The sequence below is a fragment of the Sporobolomyces salmoneus genome, assembly GCF_050403485.1.
Source record: "Sporobolomyces salmoneus JCM6883 DNA, S_salmoneus_JCM6883_v1_ctg65, whole genome shotgun sequence".
NCBI classification, from domain to species: Eukaryota; Fungi; Basidiomycota; class Microbotryomycetes; order Sporidiobolales; family Sporidiobolaceae; genus Sporobolomyces; species Sporobolomyces salmoneus.
The window spans coordinates 35,809-54,446 of record NW_027481098.1 but is presented as its reverse complement, the minus strand read 5'-3'; the positions used below and the strand labels follow the sequence as shown (position 1 = coordinate 54,446).

The 18,638-nt window shown below is 52.3% G+C and overlaps 7 protein-coding genes across 7 annotated transcripts; 2 read left to right on the top strand and 5 right to left on the bottom strand.

Moving 5' to 3' along the window:
• Nucleotides 1-198: 198 nt before the first annotated feature.
• JCM6883_005297 (uncharacterized protein) lies at nt 199-2,450 on the bottom strand (the record flags this gene model as incomplete). The annotated part of the gene is made up of 4 exons (XM_076634604.1): nt 199-1,443; nt 1,507-1,614; nt 1,686-1,794; nt 1,912-2,450. 4 exons carry the CDS (start codon nt 2,448-2,450, stop codon nt 199-201), a joined length of 2,001 nt encoding a protein of 666 aa, XP_076485421.1.
• Nucleotides 2,451-2,753: 303 nt separating this feature from the next.
• SMD3 (mRNA splicing protein SMD3) lies at nt 2,754-3,461 on the bottom strand (the record flags this gene model as incomplete). Its single annotated transcript, XM_076634603.1, has 5 exons — nt 2,754-2,889; nt 3,006-3,070; nt 3,139-3,215; nt 3,285-3,378; nt 3,450-3,461. The coding sequence occupies 5 exons, from the start codon at nt 3,459-3,461 to the stop codon at nt 2,754-2,756; spliced, it is 384 nt and encodes a 127-aa protein (XP_076485420.1).
• Nucleotides 3,462-3,681: 220 nt separating this feature from the next.
• SHR3 (Shr3p) lies at nt 3,682-4,537 on the top strand (the record flags this gene model as incomplete). The annotated part of the gene is made up of 4 exons (XM_076634602.1): nt 3,682-3,829; nt 3,912-4,052; nt 4,129-4,298; nt 4,367-4,537. The coding sequence occupies 4 exons, from the start codon at nt 3,682-3,684 to the stop codon at nt 4,535-4,537; spliced, it is 630 nt and encodes a 209-aa protein (XP_076485419.1).
• Nucleotides 4,538-4,748: 211 nt separating this feature from the next.
• JCM6883_005294 (thaumatin family protein) lies at nt 4,749-7,351 on the bottom strand (the record flags this gene model as incomplete). Its single annotated transcript, XM_076634601.1, has 15 exons — nt 4,749-5,361; nt 5,423-5,677; nt 5,741-5,770; nt 5,839-5,906; nt 5,993-5,998; nt 6,076-6,094; nt 6,164-6,175; nt 6,241-6,272; nt 6,336-6,556; nt 6,641-6,709; nt 6,792-6,861; nt 6,932-6,951; nt 7,011-7,085; nt 7,150-7,188; nt 7,249-7,351. 15 exons carry the CDS (start codon nt 7,349-7,351, stop codon nt 4,749-4,751), a joined length of 1,632 nt encoding a protein of 543 aa, XP_076485418.1.
• A 148-nt stretch (nt 7,352-7,499) lies between these two features.
• Nucleotides 7,500-8,592, bottom strand: JCM6883_005293 (uncharacterized protein; the record flags this gene model as incomplete). Its single annotated transcript, XM_076634600.1, has 2 exons — nt 7,500-7,838; nt 7,900-8,592. The coding sequence occupies 2 exons, from the start codon at nt 8,590-8,592 to the stop codon at nt 7,500-7,502; spliced, it is 1,032 nt and encodes a 343-aa protein (XP_076485417.1).
• Nucleotides 8,593-9,049: 457 nt separating this feature from the next.
• On the bottom strand, nt 9,050-11,838 carry ABZ1 (4-amino-4-deoxychorismate synthase; the record flags this gene model as incomplete). The annotated part of the gene is made up of 9 exons (XM_076634599.1): nt 9,050-9,159; nt 9,234-9,311; nt 9,376-9,459; nt 9,527-9,603; nt 9,669-10,720; nt 10,776-11,063; nt 11,125-11,358; nt 11,421-11,607; nt 11,678-11,838. 9 exons carry the CDS (start codon nt 11,836-11,838, stop codon nt 9,050-9,052), a joined length of 2,271 nt encoding a protein of 756 aa, XP_076485416.1.
• Nucleotides 11,839-12,407: 569 nt separating this feature from the next.
• Nucleotides 12,408-18,597, top strand: JCM6883_005291 (uncharacterized protein; the record flags this gene model as incomplete). The annotated part of the gene is made up of 7 exons (XM_076634598.1): nt 12,408-13,974; nt 14,050-15,493; nt 15,551-15,710; nt 15,773-16,798; nt 16,871-17,791; nt 17,855-18,116; nt 18,185-18,597. 7 exons carry the CDS (start codon nt 12,408-12,410, stop codon nt 18,595-18,597), a joined length of 5,793 nt encoding a protein of 1,930 aa, XP_076485415.1.
• Nucleotides 18,598-18,638: the final 41 nt, after the last annotated feature.

Sequence of the window (18,638 nt, the reverse complement as noted above, 5' to 3'; positions counted from 1 at the left end):
ACGGTTAAAGCATGTTTAGAGCGGGAGAGAGTTGAAAAAAGGAGAAGAGAGTTCAGTCGCGCGCGAGATTCGAACTTCTGCTCAAATTCCAAACTCACCAACCTCAAAATCGATGAGCTATTTTCCCCTCGAGTTGAGTCATTTTTCGTTTCTCTCTCCACAGTCCTTTTTGACGCTCATCAAATGATTCGACGTTTCTCAAGCATATCCAGATCTACTCCAATCCATCAACCTCTTCCCCCTTCTCTCCCGTTCCCTCCTCCCTCCCAAACCCGTTCCCGATCCCGTTCCCTCCCTCTCAAAACTTTCTTCCCCCTCTTCTCCTCCTCCCTCTTCTCCCATTGCTTCCTCCTCTTTCCTTCGTCTCGAGTCCGTCGACCCTTCATACGATTCGTCCCATTCTTCCCTCCCGATCTCTTCCCCCCCAACTTTTAAACTCCCTGCCAGACTGCCTCCTATCCACGCGTACAAACTCGGATTGAATCCGGGAGCGGAACCTTCTGTACTACTACTCAACGACGAAGAAGAGGAGGAGGAAGGGGAAGGGGAAGGGGAGGGGTTATTGAGGATTGAAAGGGAGGAAGCGAGGGATACTAAAGGAGCGTAACGAGGGGAATGTCGTAAGGAATGAAGTCGATTCGATAGTCGATTTCGTCGTATTCGTTTCGTCGGATCCTGATCCTCTGTCGGTATTGTCGGTGGTGGTGTTGTTGGGGGAGAAGGAGGATGGGATTCCCTCAATCTCGTCAAGAGGGATCGTTTCAATCTCGGAATGAACCCAGGTATACTAGCCGTTCCTCCAACGACTAGTAAATTCTCCATCATTGGTTTTCGAAGATCGATCGGGAGGGAGAGAACACATTCGAGAATCGTGCTTTGGATGGAGAGGGAATCGGGAGTTTCGAGAGTCGAGTCGAAGAGGAGTTCAGTCGAACGTTCGCGGATCCAGGAAGGGATTGAGAGGTGACCTTTCCCGACTCCTGAGGGTGGGGGTGGAGAAGAGAGATGGGGGATTCGGAAGGAGAGAGAGGTTGTCGAGGGACAGGTGCGGGAGTAGCGGTTGTAGAGGTATTTGAGCAGAGGAGAATCGGGATCTTCTTCGTCGAGTTCAAGGGCGGTAGAGGTGGTATCGACAGACGGTGAAGAGGCTTCCCTTCTATACCGTTCATTGAGCGCTTCGTCGTATTCCCTCAATAACGTTTCATCGTCGACCACTTCATCCCCAACGAAACAGCATCTCGTCTTGATCTCTTCTATCAGTTCCTCTGTCAAGACTCTCCGAGGTACTCGAGTAGGTTGAGGTATCGTCATTGAATTGAGAGAGGCGGGTGGAGGAGCGTAGGAACCGTATGCGAGGAGGAGGGATCGGAGTCGAGAGTTGAGCCGGGCTCCAGCTAAGGGAGTCGAGACGAGTTTGGAGAACATTGGTCGGGCGTGGAAGATCTATTGAGTGCAAGGGAGTGAGCTGAGGCGGTTCGAAGCGAAAAGGGAAGAATGAGCACGAACGGGTAAAACTGTTGTTTCGAGATGTCCTACATCAACCACCAAGCCCGTCACTGAACCAGCAGTCATCAAAGACAAGAGAGGGGCTGAAGCAAAGTTGATTGAAGGAACCTAACGGAAGAATCGAGTATCGCAATCAGCGTTTGAAACGGGGAACGACGTAGAGTGGAAGGCGTACTCACTTGTAGGTTGTCGAAGAGGACTCTTGCAATCATATCTTTGACCTGAGTCGAGAGTAAAGGGTTCTCTACGACGAGTACTTTGCGAGTTTTCGGGTCCGTCATTAAATGACTAGCAAGAACGACGAGGATGGTCAGGTTCTCTCGCCGACGTTGCGCTACTCTCGACGATTGTCTCTCGTCGTCCTGATCTCAAAGGTACCAAGAAAGAAACAGACGCTGGACTTACTCGAACCAAACTTGTCTCAAACCTCTCTTCAATCTCTCCTCGCTCACTTGCCATTCCTCCTCCCCCTTGTCCCCTTTCTCCAATCCCCAAATCCCCTTCTCGTCCTCTTCTTCCTCCTCTCCTCCTCTATCCCCCCTCCTCGTTAGGTTATTGTATTGTTGTAGAGCGTATTCCTCCCTCGCGAGTAATTTATCCACCCCGACACAATACCTCGGACAAGCTTCCCCACTGAATCCGACTTTCCATACGCGACTACCGAGGTCAAGGACTATACGGTCTTCGGTTCCGTAGAGAGAGTGTCGGGAACGGAGAGAGGTTGAGTAATGAGGTGATGAAACTGAAGGGACTGGGAGAGGAGGAACCGCGGGGGCTGAAGAGGTCGTCGTTGAGGAAGATGTTCGTGCGGTGGATCCAGTGGGATGGGCAGATGAGCTGCCAGTAGCGAGAGAAGAGTGGGAAGGACGTCGAGTGAGGGAACGGGTACGAGCACGCGTTTCGTTAGGTGATAAGGGAGCGAATGAGGCAGGTTGATCACTCATGATTTCATGAGGTTGTATAGGCGGGAAGTTGGACAAGAGTTGAGTGACAGAAGTCAAACAACTTTGAATTTCGCGCTCAGAACTTCGCATGTCTGCATCTCTCTCGCTAGCTCTTCGATTGCTTGCAGCGCTACGTGTTCTCTCAGGATGATGTCAACCACAGAAACGAAATGTTGTACAAAAGCAGGGGAATCGAAATTGCTCAAAAATCGAAAGGAACCGCTCCCAAGTCCCGTCCTTTCTTTTTTCGTTTTCTACTGACCAACTAACACAAACCTCCCAACGAGTCCAATCTCGCGAATCTTAACGCCTGATAGTCGGTCGTGCTCCTCCTGCTCCACCCCTGCCTCTCCTCGATTGAGCACGCATGATAGTTGCCCTTCCTCGGGCTGTTCCGATACCTCGTCCTTTCATTCCGGTAGGTCCAGCTCGTTTGAACCTGTCAACGTACCGAGGAAAGGACATGATGAGTACATTGTTGCGATGTGTTGATTTGCGAAGGAGGAAGGAGCAAGAGGAGGGGAGAGAGAGGAGAGAAAGGAGAGAAAGACTTACATGGGTGCTTGAGCGAGCATATCGGGAACAACGTAGAATCGAACCGAAGCACCTCGAATGTAAACCTGTTTCCGCATCCGTAACTCAGCAAGTAGTCCTCAGAGAGTGCGCTGAGAGGGAGAGCCGGACGAACCTGATCCAACTGAGTTACTCGACCATCTCGATGAGTCACGGTACAGTTTGTGAGTGAGATTGATAACGAATCCTCAGCTGTGATCATCATCGAGTATCAGCCCTGTCTGTCCAAGCTAGTATGTGAGAGGAGAGAGGGAGACTTACCATCAAACAGTTTGCCCCGGTACACTTGACCAGCTTTCAGTTCCACCGTGATGACATGTCCTAGACTCTCGTGTAGTAGTTTCGTGGGGATACCCTGTCGATCACAAGCCGTGTCAGTCAATTGAGGTTGATGAGATGAACCAGGTTCACAAGTATCCAACTCACGATGTTCGCCATGACTGTGAGCCGGGAGGAATTGTCAGTAGGGCTCTTGACTACAGACACGCAACTATCCACTCACTGAGAAGAAGAGTTGAAGGTGAAGAATGAAGCCGTTCGCGAGTGAGTTCGCTTCTTGACTTTCTCCATCTCCCTCGTTCGCGCCCTTCCAAGTCAGTGTACTCCAGTGAGAGCTCATTGAAATGGCCGACTAACCTGCTCGTCACCCTGCAGAACAATGCCAGGCTTAGCTTGGATCCTCAACAAGATCATCCTAGTCTCGACCTCCCTCTTGATCGGAGTTTGGTTCCCCCATTGGTTAACAGATTACGCTCTGATCTGGCAAGGACCCGAAGTAGGATCTCACGCAGTCGCGACTTCACTCAGTAAGGCTTTTCCTATCTCATCCTCCGAGTCGTTTCGCAAAGGATCTCACTCATCCCCTTTGTGTGTCCCCCTTTGTTGCAGCTTACTATTCACACCTATATCATGCACCTCCTTTCTACGTCGCGACGCTCTCGACCCTCGCAGGATCAGCTCTCGTCGCATCAGCTTGTCGATTAATCCTGAATCCCGTTTCTGGTTTACTCTTCGATGGTGCAACTTTCCGTGCGTCTCACTCATCCCTCTCCTTCCACCTACCTACTGTCTCTCGAGCTGATTTGGTCACCGACTGTCGTGGCAGTGCTGCTCGTCTCTGCGCTTTCTGTTTACGTTTCAAACGTCCTCGCCGCACTCCGCTACCTCCCACTCTCGAAACTTCCTCCAGTCCCTACCGCTTCCCTCGACTCTCTCGGCGTAACACGACTCACTGAAGCCCTCCAGAGCATCGCAGCGAGTAATATGATCATCGCTGTCAGTTTCTCTCCCTTGCTCTAGTCCTTCGATTATTGGACTAAGTAGCAGGGATCGAGGTATGACAGGTCTCACTCACCGGAGTCTTAATGCTTCAAGGCGCACAAGGATACGCAGATCGTCCAACTTCAATCGATCAAACATCAGTTCCCGCTACGGGAGCAGTTCCAGCATCGACGACGGCTCCGATTCCGACGAAGGGGGAGAAGAGCCCGGAGAAAGGACTGCATGAGACTTGACCGATGAGAGGAGGGAGATGATATGATCTTGATAAAGTACACTAGTAGTTTATACCCCTTTTCCCGACTCACTTTGATGCGATGGATGGAAATATATTCGATTGATTCGATGACAGATTCTGAAAAGAACGATATATTCAAAGGAAGAAAGAGGAGAGTCTATTCGAACACCTGTCGTCTCTGCAGCGTCTGACCGGCCTCACTACGCCCCTCATACACTTGCCAAACTCTTCCTCCTCAAAGTCATCCTCGCCTCCCTTTCCTCATCACTACTCAACTCATCCTCGCTCGACTCATACCCTTTCCTTCCCATCGAGAACAACCTCCCCTCCCTCTCTCCCGCGAAGGATCTCGCGTTCAACGCCGATTTCTCTGCCCTTTCCATTCGATCCAATTTCGCGAGCGATTTTCGACTCTTTCGATCATCCTCCGTATCGCTCGATTCCGTTTCCGTCTCCTCTTGAGTCGAGGTCCCAGCTTCGGTTTCCGATTCTGTGTCGACGTGCTTCTTCTTTTTCGAGGAATGACGTCTCGAGTCCGAATCGGATTCATCGGTGCGATGTTTATGTTTCTTCTTATCCTTCTTGCTCATCACGAGGTATACGACGACTGCAAGGACGAGTAAAGCGAGAGCTCCAAACCCAGCGTAGACATACGTCTTTGGGAAACCGAAAAGGAGATCGTCGGAATCACTTGAAGAGGAAGAAGAAGATGACGAGGAACCGCTGGATGGAGATGGTGAGGTGGAACCTGTCTTGGAGGGTGTTGAGGCGGGCGAAGAGGATGCGGAGGCTCCTCCTCCTGATCCCGATCCAGTCGGAGTTCTGTGAAACCAGGTCGTCAGCGACGAAAAGCGTTCCCACCAGAAAACGGGAATAAGCTCACGAGTTTCCTCCTCCTGATCCACCACTCGACGAACTCGGTTTCGCCTCAGTTCCCGTCTCCGTCCCTCCTCCTCCTCCCGAACTACTACCACCACCACCACCACCCGACGAACTCGAAGCCGAATCGTTCGGATCCGTATCCGAACTAGATTCGTTCTCGGGTTGATCAGGTGCTCCTCCTCCGTCTTTCGCGGTTCCTTTCGGGTAGTCCGGGTAGTCACCTCCTTGTGTGATTTCGGTCCCATTTGGAAGGATCCTGTAGAGTCACGAAAGAGTCAGAGGTGGTCGAAGCTCAGAGAGAGGGAGGGGGGAAACTCACGCGACGGAAGAGTAGAGCTCAGGACCAGGGCTAGAAATGTTCTGTAAGTATCGCAGCACCTACTTCCATCGAAAGTGATGAGAGAGAAGGATCCTTACCAGAAGGTGATCATCCAGTTTACTCGTTTCTCGCAGGTGAAGAGAGCGGTTTGACTCGATTCGTCGTACTGTCGCGGACTCGTGAAGCAAGCTCTCAGTATCACGACGATGACGCAGAGATGGGAGTCGTATAAGAGCCAGAACCCTGACTCACAGCGTACTGTGGAAGGAGAAGAGAGACGGAACGAAAGAGTCAGTTGATCTGTTCTTCGACTCGAGGCATAATGTAGTGCTCACAGCGTATGCAATAGGACAGCTATACGACAGAAGAGAACAGGTAGGTCAGTCGCGTCGAGCTGACGAAGACTCGATGATCATTGCTCACTTTTTCTTCCACCTGCGAGAGAGCCGTTCGTGTCAGCTCTATGAGCCGCGCTCATTCGGGTCAAAGAGAGTGCTCACCAAGGATAATTCGGAATAGCGCTCGATGGACACTGTTTGCGAGCGAGACAAAGTCAGTAACGGGATAAATGGGTCAAAGCAGAACAACGCCTCACGTTCTCCGGCAGTTCATGCGCGCCAAAGCAGCAATACTCTTGATTATCCTGATGAGCCCCACAATCTGTCAAGCATCCAACGACGTCGCCTTTATCGTTCTTCCATTGAAGGTCGTCCGGACAAGCTTCGCGTAAATCGTATGGGCAGTTCGAAAGCGGACAGTCGGCAGAATTTGTCACTGCCATGGGGATGTTGAAGCCGTCGACGTTCGAGGTATCGTCTATGTAGAGGAGAGGAGAAGTGTGAGCTTGGATCGTGAGCCGTGCAGTCTGAAAGAACCTCGACAACAAGGGAAAAAACGCACAATGATCCACGGCTTCCTGTATGTTGAACTCGGCGATCGTGACCGGAAGTTTACCTGTACGTTTGATCCCTATTGCAATGTCAGGTATAGCCAAGGGAAGAGTTTGGAGACCTAGGAGGGAACTCATCTTTTGTAAGATCGCATTCTAAACCTCCGATACAACCTCCAGTTTCGCATTGCATATAGTCTGGGACGTCTTTCGTAAAGTCACATCCCGTCCTCTGTAGGTCCATTCGTCAGTCAGTCAGAAGCATCCTCTGATCGAGGTGAACGAAGAATCGAAAGACTTGCACCCCAAACTCGACCTCCCCCTTCGAGACGAAATTTTGGTCAATGCTGAACTTCCGTGATGTTTCGTGAGTCACCTTACAAGACTCTTCTACCTCAAATCCTACCTGTGTGCCCGGCGGCGCCTCCCAACCTGTCTTTTGCTTCGGGTAAGGACCTGTCGAAATTGTCGAAAATTGTCAGCGACGTCTTCCGCTCTCAAGTGCGACACTTTGACTAACCGACACTCCTGAAAATTGCTGGCCAGATCGTATAATCACCTGTGCATGGCAAATAGATCAGACTACTCGCCAAGCCAGACCAAGGGAAGTGAAACTCGCAGTTGTTCACCACTGTGATCACTCGGTTGTCGGCAGACGCCCCGATACTGCAGAGTGATAACACTAGAGCGAGGTGAGGCAGTCGTATCGTTCGTCGAGGCATGTCGAGAGAAGTAAGGTAGATGGAAAGACCTTGATCGAGGCCCGTGTCTCTGCACGAACGGGTCCAACGAGGTCCGTTCGCACGCTCGCACTCTTCCACGGCAAGTCCGCCCGCAGCATAAAAGACCAGATCGAGGGTTCCAGCATCTCTACTCGTCTACATCCATCGCTGCCTCGCGTTCCTCAGTCTTGCCTTTACTCTTCCGTCTACTCTTTCCCTTTTTACTCCTCTTCTCATCCATTTCGACTCCTTCTTCTCCAACTTCGACGTCCCCTTGTCCTCCTATCGGTGTCTTGCCCCATTCTTCTGCTCCTTCGGTATCATCCGTTGCCGCGACAGTCGAAAGAGGATCGATGGGGGCAGCTGGATCGTGAAGCCAGATCGAACGAGATTGAGCAGCAGCGGTTGAAGTCGTGGTGTGTAGAGAGGAGAGGGTAGTGAGAGAGGAAAGGAGTAGTTCAAGTCGAGAGGGTGTAAGACCAGGTTCCTGCGAAACGAACGACGAATAAGTCGGGAAATCGAGAACGCAAACTGAAGAGACAACGTACCGCTGCTAGTCCTCCCAAATCTCCCTCGAATTCGCTTACTAACCGAGCCCTCCACCATTCTCCGAACCTCTGTTCCCTCGCTCGTTCCCTCTGTAGCTTCTCCTCTGCGACTTCCAATGTCTTTTTCTCTTCCTCTTCTCCAGCTTTGTAACCCTCGTCTCCCGGCACTTGCCCTTGTAGAATCGCTTGACCGTCCGTCTGAGGTTTGAGTAAAGGAAAGAGTGAAGATCCTAGTGGAACGTGAGCCGGATCGATGCGTTGTGGTGAAGGAGATCTCGAAGGATAAGGTCGTTTCAATTCTGTCATCGTCGCCGTCTTTTCCGTCACTGTTCCTGCCTGCACATTCCCTTGTTGTTGTTGTTGTTGTTGTTGTTTTTGTTGTGCTGCCGCTTTGTTCCTCCTTCCTCTCCCTCTCCTCCTTCCTCCTCCCGTCATGTCGAAATCGCTCAAATCACTCTCCGAAGACGAACTATCGCTAGAACTTGACGAATCATCCGATGATGAACTATCCGATCCTGCTTTCGTTGGTACCGTTGTCGGTTTCGCTGGCTCTTCGTCGTCTAAGGAGGAGGATTCGGATTCCGAAGAAGAAGATGAAGAACTCGAATCGGACGAAGAGTCGCTTTGTTGCTGCCTTCTGCGGCGTTGACGTTTGCGTTTAGGTTTACCGTTCGCTGTAGTAGCAGGTGCCATGTTCTGGAGGTGCGTGGGGAGTGAGGAGAAACGGAAACCTCACAGCTCGAATTTTCCTGAGGTTGATCGAAAACTTCCCGTTCGCATGCAGCCCGTGGAGAATCCAAACAGCTTTACACTACAGTACGACGAGCGCGAACGCACCAACGCTGCAGAAATCGCGAGAAAATGGATCTTTAAATTTCGCAAGACAATGAATTCGCAAGTATTTGCTAGCTGCGCGCAACGAGCGATCTATCCCCTGGCGAGAAACTGAACAGCATACGAGAAGATGGTCATCGTCTATATTGCGATTGGAACGAACTGAATGCGAAGAGGTGAATCTCCGAGAAAAAGTACAACGACAGTTGATGTTCCGAGTCTAATAGGGTTTGCTGTTGCTGCTGTGCTGGCTGTTGAGAGGCGAGAGAAAAAGTTGATACAAGTCGTTCGGAAAGACGATCTAGCGGAGTTGATTCTAGGGTTTCTTGGTACCGAGCACGGCGTCTATTTTCGTTAGAACTTCTTCCCATTCTTTCAAGGGGTTCGAGAGGTGAGTGATCGCTCCTCCTGCTCCGAGGCGAAGCTCTATGAATGTGAGAGATTTGGGTCACTTTACTGTTTGGGCGAAAGACGAGATATACAGAGTTCGCGAAACGTACCTTGACCTCTTTTGACGAGTGTTCGGATCACGACGGACCAGTCACTTGCTCCGTCTACGGCGACGTAGCCGAACACGCCTATAGCGATGAAAGAAGCCGTCAGGTTCAGCTCGAGTTCGAACGAATCGGATCAGATGCGTACCGGAGTAGATTCCGCGAGATCTCCTCTGTTCCAGCTCGTCGAGCAGTTGAAGCGAGCGAAGTTTCGGTGCTCCTGTCATTGATCCTGTTTGTCACATCATGCATAGCGTCAGAGCAGCTCTCGAAATTGGCCCGCTCGAAGGGAGACCGACCTGGTGGGAAAGCTTGCGACACCGCATCGAAGGGAGTCACTCCTTCTCTCAGGTTCCCTACGACTGTCGTCACCATCCTATTACAACCCTCGTATTAGCACTCCGAGCGCGATCACGAAAAAAAGGAAGAGAAAAAACTGACTGATGAACCGTCTCGTACGTTTCAATCTGCATCAACCCTTCCACCTCGACGCTCTCAACCTCACAAAATCCCAACAAATCATTCCTAATCAAATCGACAATCATGAGGTTCTCCGCTCGTTCTTTCTCATCCGCCTCCAAACTCCTTTTCCTTCTCTCATCTTCCTCCTCATCATCTAGACATCTTCGAACAGTACCCTTGATCGGTTTCATCGAGACTCGACCACGACTCGAAGAACGAAGGAACCGTTCGGGAGAGGAAGAGAGGATAGTGAGGCCGGATTTCGGGAGATGGAAATAGGCGGAATAAGGTGCGGGGTTCGTCGCTCGAAGGGAGAGGTAGAGAGGGTAAGGGTCGGAGAGTAGTGGAGAGGAAGGAGGGAGAGTGGCGCGGAACTGCGTAGTGAGACAGAGCTCGTAGGCGTTGCCGAGGGTGATGGAGGAACGAGCGGATTCGATTGAGGAAACGTAGGATGGTTGCGTTTGATCGGGAGTGAAGGTCGAGGGTAGAGCGACTGGAGAGATTGGTGTGAATCTTGGGGCAGACGAGGAGGAGAAGTAGCTTTCGAGGGTCGAGATCCAAGTAGTCCATTCCTCCTCGTCGATTCCGTATTCCTGTTCCTCCTCAGCGAGACTCCCCTTCCTGACCAATCCACTAGCGTACCATTTCCCCGTCTCATGCTCATAACTCATCACTTTGCTCGCGAACGCAAACTCCGTTCCAGGTTCTTCCTCTTTTCCTAATTCGTCTTCATGTCTTTCAGTCGTCGGTCGACTGAGCGGCATCGTGATTGATTTCATCTCGTAGCTGATATATCCTACGAATCCTATCGGAATTGAAGGTAAGGGACATGGTTGAATCGACGTTGATTCGCGTAGTCGGGTTTGAACGGATGAGAGATGGTCGAAAATGGTAGTCGAGCGAGCGAGGGCAGTCGAAGAGGCGGAGTTAGGCTGACTGCATGATCGCGAGACGATAGAATGAGTCGAAGCAAAGTAGGATAGCGTGGACTCGGGGTTCAAGAGATGAGAATATTGAGGCACTCCAGTAGGCTGAAACGAAGGGCAATCAGTCAAGAGTCATGCAAAGCGGGAAGGGGTAACGTACTCGTGCAGATTCGAGCCACATTTCTCCTAACTCGCTCTTGCCTTTTATGAGCTGTTCGAACACTCGTTGAGGAGCGAACGAGCCGGTCGTTTTGAGCTCAATAGTCCGTCTCTCCCAGAGGTCGGCGGAGTTTCTATTTGGGGGACGGTTCGGTTGTTCAGTTGTCGATAGGGTCAGGATCGAAGGAGGGAGATTGGGTGTTGACGAAGAAGGAGATTGTTGAAGGTGATTGAGAGACAGTCGGAAGAAATTATCGAGAATCTTCGTGCCATAGGTCGAGCAGATCGACTAAGGCGATGACCTCGTGTCAGTACAGTTGTAAGAAAGGAGGAGGTTGCAGCGGGCTCACCTCTGGATGAAACTGAACTCCCCAAAGCGGTTTCCCCTTCGCGGCCAAACCCATTACCTCCCCCTTATCGCTCGTAGCAATCACCTCGAGCTCTTCAGGCAGACTATTCGGATCGGCGACGAGGCTGTTGAACTGTACTGCCGAGAAGATAGATGGAATGCCCTCAAAGATAGGATTTCCAGCATGTTGGATCTTTGAGATTTGACCATGTATCGGTGTTGCGGCTGTTCCGACCTGTTTCCCTCGCGATTCAAATCCGATTTGAAGACTACCTGATAGATAGACGAAGGACCCACCTTTCCGCCAAACGCAGTTGCGAGACCTTGACAACCCAAACAAATTCCAAGGATCGGAACCTTGTCTCCATACTCTGTAATCAACCTCTTCGCCCAACAGAAGTCCTCATCCGAATGAGGTGTACCTGGTCCTGGACCTAGAACGATACAATCGAAACGAGGGAGGATATCTGCGACGAAAGAATTCCTGCGAAAGGGATGCCGATGGAAAGTCAGCGAGACCTTACTGGCGAGAAAGGGCGGGAATGCAGACTGACCAGGACAAAGCGTCTACATTGATCACTATAGCTCGTTCCTTCCAGTCTGTCATGTCCCATCCATGATCGGCTTGTCGTTCCACGAGTTGAAGTAAGTTGCGAGTGTAGGAATCGTGGAAATCGAGAATCAAGGTCGTAGGGATCCGTCTCGGGTCTGTCATCGCATAGGGAGGAGAGTCCAGCCGGGGAGGGAGCTGAAATGAGATGAGAAAACAAGCCGAGAGTATTTCTCAAGTCCCTTTCTCGCTCTCTACCCCTCAAAAGCACCATCGATCTCGTACGACTCCGATCGCCAGTAAGAGCGAATACCCAGTAGGCAGTCAGCAGCAGTGAAGGGCCACGAACACCGAGGAGAAGACCTCTCGATCAAGACTTTGTGTCAATCCCGTCCACCTCGTCCAAGAACCTACTCACTCGCACATCAATGCCGTCGAGGCCGATTCAGTGAACGAACCGCAGTAGCAGTCCAAGTCAATAGCACAGAAGGGACATAGAAGTAGCTTCGCGTCGGTAAAAGGGTTCCGCTAGTCTATTTCACCCTCTCCCAGTGAGTCTCTCCCACCGTGCAGATACATCGGTTAGCATACAATATCAAGAGATGATTATGGGCCTCGCGAAGGTTGCGAGAGAGTGGGAAAATGTCATGATTCGGTAGTTTCGCACAGTGACTAACTCAAGGGTGCCGGCTCTTCGATCAACTACAGATACAGATAGAATACAATTTGCAAACATGACCGAAGCTACTACAGATGAATCCAGCAAGGACGGCACGACTTTGACCTCGTCGACTTTCTCAGAAACCGTTCCTCCACAGAATCGGGGTCGTCCTCGCTCAACCTCGATCTCTTCTGGCTCCCCCAACCCGGCACCCGGTGTACCCCTCCCCAGCCTCCTGCAGCACGTCGCTCTAGCTCCCCCTCAGCTTTCCAACAGTACGAATTCGAACCCTTTCCCTTTCTCCTTTCCCTCGGGCACCTCGTCCTCTTCAGCTTCGACAAGTCTCGCTTCGAACCTCGGACCGCAGCAATGGGGGAAGACAACATCAGTACCGGTGGGAGGAGGAGGAGGAGGTCACAAGTCGTCCCTTTCGATACCGGGAATCGTTTCTCCCTCGCCCCTTGTTCCGGGAGCAGTACCGAGAGGAGGGAGACATCGACGAACGCAGAGTGTCAGTCCTCCAGGATTCAGTATGTCAGGGGAGAACGGGCTCTCAACCACGAGTGATCAGGCAGAAGTGAGGAGGAGTAGTGAACCTAGCGTTCCCGTTTCAAAGCCAGAGAATGCACTCGGAGTCACAGTCGCGACATCTCCTCGACAGCCCCGACTCAACATCTCGACATCGATCGGTACAAGACTAGGGCAACAACGAAGTCCGAGCAGTCCGACTAGATCACCGAGAGCGAAACCCCTCTTTTCGACTTCTCCTACGAATCCTTCTCCTTTCGACTCACAGTCCCATTCCCATTCCCAATCGCATCCATCTCATCACCCTCACCTACCTTCTCCTCAACACCACCCTCCTCTCTCCTCCCATGCCGCGCTTTTGCAAGGCGTTCGATCTCACGCTCTACCTCATTCCCCGACTCTCGAAGCCTCCTCTGCGCATCACCACGACATCTCACCCCTTTCGACTTCTCCTTCTATGCTTCCTCAGTCGGGCTTCACCGCTCGTCGATTGTCCGGCGGACAACACTCCTCGTCTCGACCTTTCATTTCGACTTCTTTGTCCGCTTCCTCCTTCTCGTCGCCTTCTTCATCAAGCCTGGAGCTCGCTTCACCTCCTTTCGGGCCAACATCAAGCTCGCCGAATGGTCGACTCTCGCCGATTCCCTTCGAACTCTCTCGTTCAGACGCGATTTGCTCAGACAACCTACGGCACGTCGCGCTCGATCAGGCAATGACAGACGCAATTTCGGACCAATACTCTACCTCTCCACCGTCACATCCAGTCGGTTCTCCGAGAACGAGACGAAGTTCCGGTTCATCTTACAGTCCTCCTTTACTTCCACTCCCTTTCGACGTTCACACTCCAGCTTCACCATCCGGACCTAAGCGGCCTCGAAGTGGCAGTATTACGAGATCGACTACGAGTTCGACAAGTCCAGCGAGTCTCTTCCTCGAAGAAGATCAGGGCGAATCGTCCCCGAATGGACTCGCGCAAGATGGTTCGAGCCCGCTCGAGGTCTGTACAGAGGAGATCGATATTTCGAGACCTCCGAGTCCTCCTTTACCTACAGAATCACTCTTCCCGACGAGTGGTCCTCTTCCGGCACCTTCAGCTCCCGTTTCCCTCTCTTGTGAGTACCTCTCCAGCTTTTCTTCTCTCGGCTTGGCTTGATCAACGACGACTGATCGCCTTCGAGTCGTTACAGCACTCGGCTTTGATATCCCCAGCTCGATCGTCGCGAGTCCACCGAGGGAACACGCCCCCAAAAGTTCTTCACCAACTCTGAACGCAACCCCTCTCTCACCTACGATCTCAAACCTTTCCGCTTCTCGACCTTCCAGCTCACACTCACCCATTCTGACACTCGCTCCACTCTCCCCCGCGCTAGCCGACTCGAACGAAACTCTCCCCCCTGCCTCTCCTCATCAAAAACCGATTTCTCTTCCTCCACCTTTGAACGCACCTACGCCTCTACCGCCTCATCTCGTCGGAGGATCCGCAGCGCGATCTCGATCTCGAAGTAGATCGCGCGAACGCGAGAAAGAAAGGACTCGAGAAAGTTCTTCTTCGAGAAGTCGAAGTAGGAGCGGAAGTCGAGAACGTGAAGAAGGAGGAGGATCGAAGGGAGATGCAGGAGAGAGACCTCGTTCGCCCATAGCTTCGGGATTAGGAGCGACGGGCATGAGGTTGACGGGTTTGGAGTTTGTTCCGAAAGTTCATAGTCCGTTGGCGAGTCCTCCCGCGACGGAGTCGGAACAAAACTCGAAGATGTCCGATATCGACGATATGGAAGAGTCACGGAACGAGCCTGTAGAGGATCGAGATCTGACAGAGGAAGGAGCAAGTGAAGGATTGAACATTGATACCTCGGGTGAAGTCACCGAACCTCCGACGCTCCCGCCACCAATTCCTCCCCCTTCGAAAAGCCCTACAGTCTCTTCAGCGCTCGGACTACCTCACCTCTCGATTCCTACCGCGACCTCGCCCGTTGGAACTCCCGAACATCTCGAAGAATCTCCGACTTCTCACAGTTCTTATTTCGCTCTCGCTCCAGGAGCTGCTCTCGCTCGTTCACCTTCCCCGCTACCAGATCACCTCGCGACTCTTCCTGATGGACCTCCGCTCGAACGAGCTCCGAGTTGGGAGGACGAACTCGACGAGGATGAATTCGACGATCTCGACAACGACGGGACAGGAGAACTCGGTTTCACGAGCAGTGGGAGGAGGAAGAGTAGTGGAACGAAAGCGGAGGAGGCGAGAGTCAGCTTGTTGCAAGCACTCGGGATTACGAAGACTCAAGCTGAACGGGAGGAGGAACGAGAATTATCGGAACGGGCAGCGGAAAGGAGACGAATCGAACTCGACATGCAGGAACGAGAACGACTCGAGCTCATCAGAAAGGAGAGGGACGAATGGGAGAGGCAAAGAGATCAGAGCTCTTTGGGATTCATGGATGTTGACCTCGAGGCGCAGGAAGATGGAGAGCGAGAATCAAAACACGAAAACGAGAACGAAATGTCGCATGGATTTGGAGAAGCGGGAGATCTGAGCGTCGGCGATTTGGAGGATCCGCTCACGATTGATGAAGAGAGTTTGTCAGCGCTGGAAAGGATCTTTGTCTGCGCGAAGAGCGAGGCAGTCGAAGAACGGTAAGCCTTTCTCTTCCTGCTCCTCCGAGTGCAGAGTGCTGACTAGATCGTCCTCAGTGCTCGAGTCGCCCACTCCCTCGCCGATTGGCTCCCAGCTGTCGAGATTTGCGAAGCGGTCGAATACGTTCTCCCGCTTCTCGCGAGTTTGATCGAGGATGAAATGGTCAAGGAAGTTTTCGCCCCTCAACTCGATCGAATCATGTGGCATTTCTTCTCGGTAAGTCTGCTCACTTCCCGCGCAATAGCGGCTCAACTGATATCGTCTCTCGCCTCTTGTAGCATTGTCCCCTCACGGAGCTCGAACCAGGTTTCGAGAAAGAATCGAGCGCCTCCTCCTCGGACAATCCCGTTCCTTCGCGTTACAAACCTCGATCCGACTCCCTCGTCGAAAACTCTCCCGTCCCTTCGCTCAGCGGTCCCTCAGATCGTTCGGCAACTCCTCCGCCTACTTCAGAGACTTCACCCGCGCAATCGGAGACGTCAAACCCGAACCTTCCTCGAATCTCGGCAACAACGTTTACGGCTCTCCTCGGTGCTCTACTCACGGATCAATCGACGACGGTCGCGAAAGCCGCTGAAACCTCGATCGTTCGCTTCCTCTGTCGACTCAAGAATCTACCTCTACCTCCGGTTTCAGAGGGCCCCGATCTTGGTTCACTCGACTTTGGTCAAATCCAACCACCGGCACCCGCTATCTCGGAACCAGACCCTCATTCGATATACGATTTCTCTTGTGAAGCTCGTCAAATTCTCGAAGACGAAGTCGTTTCTGGAATCGTGATCGGTTTGGCTCGACTCGACGAAGAAGATCCAGAGCGTTCGATTGCCTTGGATGATCCGGAAGCTGGCAAGACTCGAGTCGAGGAGATCAAGGAGGAGGAGGCGAACAAGAGTCCGGTTCTCTTCACGAGCCCGGAGGAGAAGTCGTTCGAGCTAGACGAAGAAGACGCAGACCTCGAAGCGAGAATCCTCATGGAGTGGGAACAAGAATGGCAACGAAAAGCTTCCCAAGATTCGACCGTCGACGTTCCGGCGTCGAGTTCGCCTCAAGAGCAGATCTTTTCTAGCTTCTCCCCTGAAGGTCCAGCGGATGAAGAATCTTCCATCGGAAAGATGGTTTCGATGAGCCTCATTGGCGCGATCGCCTTGGCCAATTGCCTCGAATCAACCGTTCTCATCAAACAGTTCCTACCCGAGGTCGAAAGAATGAAAGCCGAATCGATGTTCTACGTTCGGAAGGAAGCAGTACAAGCTCTCGGTAATCTCGCCTCGGCTCTTCCCGCTGAGGAACTCGAGCACAATGTCGTACGTATTTTGTCGCTCAAACTGCTGTCGCTTTCAGCTTACTGACGATGCTTCGTTTCTCCTTGCCGTCAGCTCCCTCTTCACACCTTCTTCTCGAAAGATCAGCTATGGCTTGTTCGACGAGCCGCAGTTCTCGCCCTCCCTGCCGTCTGCAAACGCCTCCCCGGCACTGCGCTCCACGAGAAGGTGGTCGAGGCGATTCGACACTTCAGCGTCGACGAAAACCGAAACGTTCGAAGCGGAGCTCTCGAAATCGCTGGAGAACTCATCTACCTTTTCCACGAAGACCCCGCTGGAGTCCCGGAGGAACTACTCGCCTTCTTCCTCGGCAAATCTCTCGACCTGAACGGCGACCATTCAACAAACGAAGACGAGGCTAACTCCTTCGCGAATCACCAATTCTCGCACTTCAAGAGCGCCCTCGAATCACCTTCGAGCTCATTCGTCGACGCCTCGACTTCGTGGCAATCTCCCGGCTTCTTCGCTCAAAAACCGCGAGACGCAGATCGTTCGATTCTCACTGCTTTCAACTTCCCTGCCGTCATCCTCACTCTCGGTCGCGACAAATGGAACCTCGTCTGTGATCAACATCAAGCTCTCTGCAAAGATCCGGTCGAAAAAGCTCGTCAAAGTCTCGCTTCCTCCCTTCACGAAGTCGCGAAGATCATCGGCCCCGATCAATCAGACGGCTTCCTCCTCGAACCGCTCTCGGCCTTCCTTCAAGACGTCGAAAACGTTCAATCCGCCGCCCTCGAAAATCTACCGACTTTGTTGGTGTCGTTCGGTTCAGAAACCGCCAAGAAAGCGCTTCGAATCCTCGGGGACGCCTGGCCTGACATCGGTAACTGGCGCCTTCGAGAACATGCCCTGAAGAAAGTTGCGGACTTCGGCCCTCACTTCATGCAGAACGACGGAGAAGAGGAGGTTTTGACGGTACTTGCGAAAGCGTTCAAAGATTCTGTCGCGAGCGTTCGAGAACAAGCCGTCACCGTCGTATGTCCAAGTCTCTACCCTTTGCTCGAGGCCGAATGACTGATCCTACTCTTTCTGTAACAGATCCCGCTCTTACTCAATTCGGTTCTCGATCGACCACCGTCCCGAGCGAAGCTCTTCGCCTTCCTCGGCGTCTTCCGAACCGACTCTTCGTACAGGAATCGAGTCGCCTACGTTTCGACTGTCGTCGCGTGCGTTCGGGCTAGCTTGCCTCGAGACTGTTTCGAACTGTACTTCCTCGACACTCTCGTCGACCTCGCACGTGACAAGGTCGTCAGCGTCCGGATTGCCGTCGCTCGAGCAATCAGCGAAGCCTGTCAATGTTGTGAGTTCTCGCTCTTCTTTCGCTCGTTCCGCCCCAGACACTAATCTCGAATCAATCGTTTTTTCCAGCCGCTCTCTACTCTGAGCCCTCGCACCGAGTCGCCCTTCGCGAAGTGCTCTCGATTCTCGTCGACTCTCCTGATCGCGACGTCCGACTACCAGTCCTCGACTACTGCTCGTCCTCACCTTCACCTAGCTCGGAGGCCTCTCCACTTTCGCCTTTGAAAACTCGAAAAATTCTGTCTTACGGAGTCAACGTCGAAGACTCTCCTGAAGTCGTCGCTGAACGTCACGATGACGACGCCGAAGATTCATTCATGGAAGAACAGGAGGACGATCGAGGAAGAGAGGAAACGGAAAATCGAGACGACGTTACGATGCACTCTGAATCGGACGGAGTTCTCCTCGAACGCCCCTCGACCGGCTCAGAAGACGTTCTCACTCGTGACGAAGGCGATTTTGTCGAAGTGACGAGATCGTGAATAGTGATATACGATATTTCGCGACCCCCCTCTCACCCGTG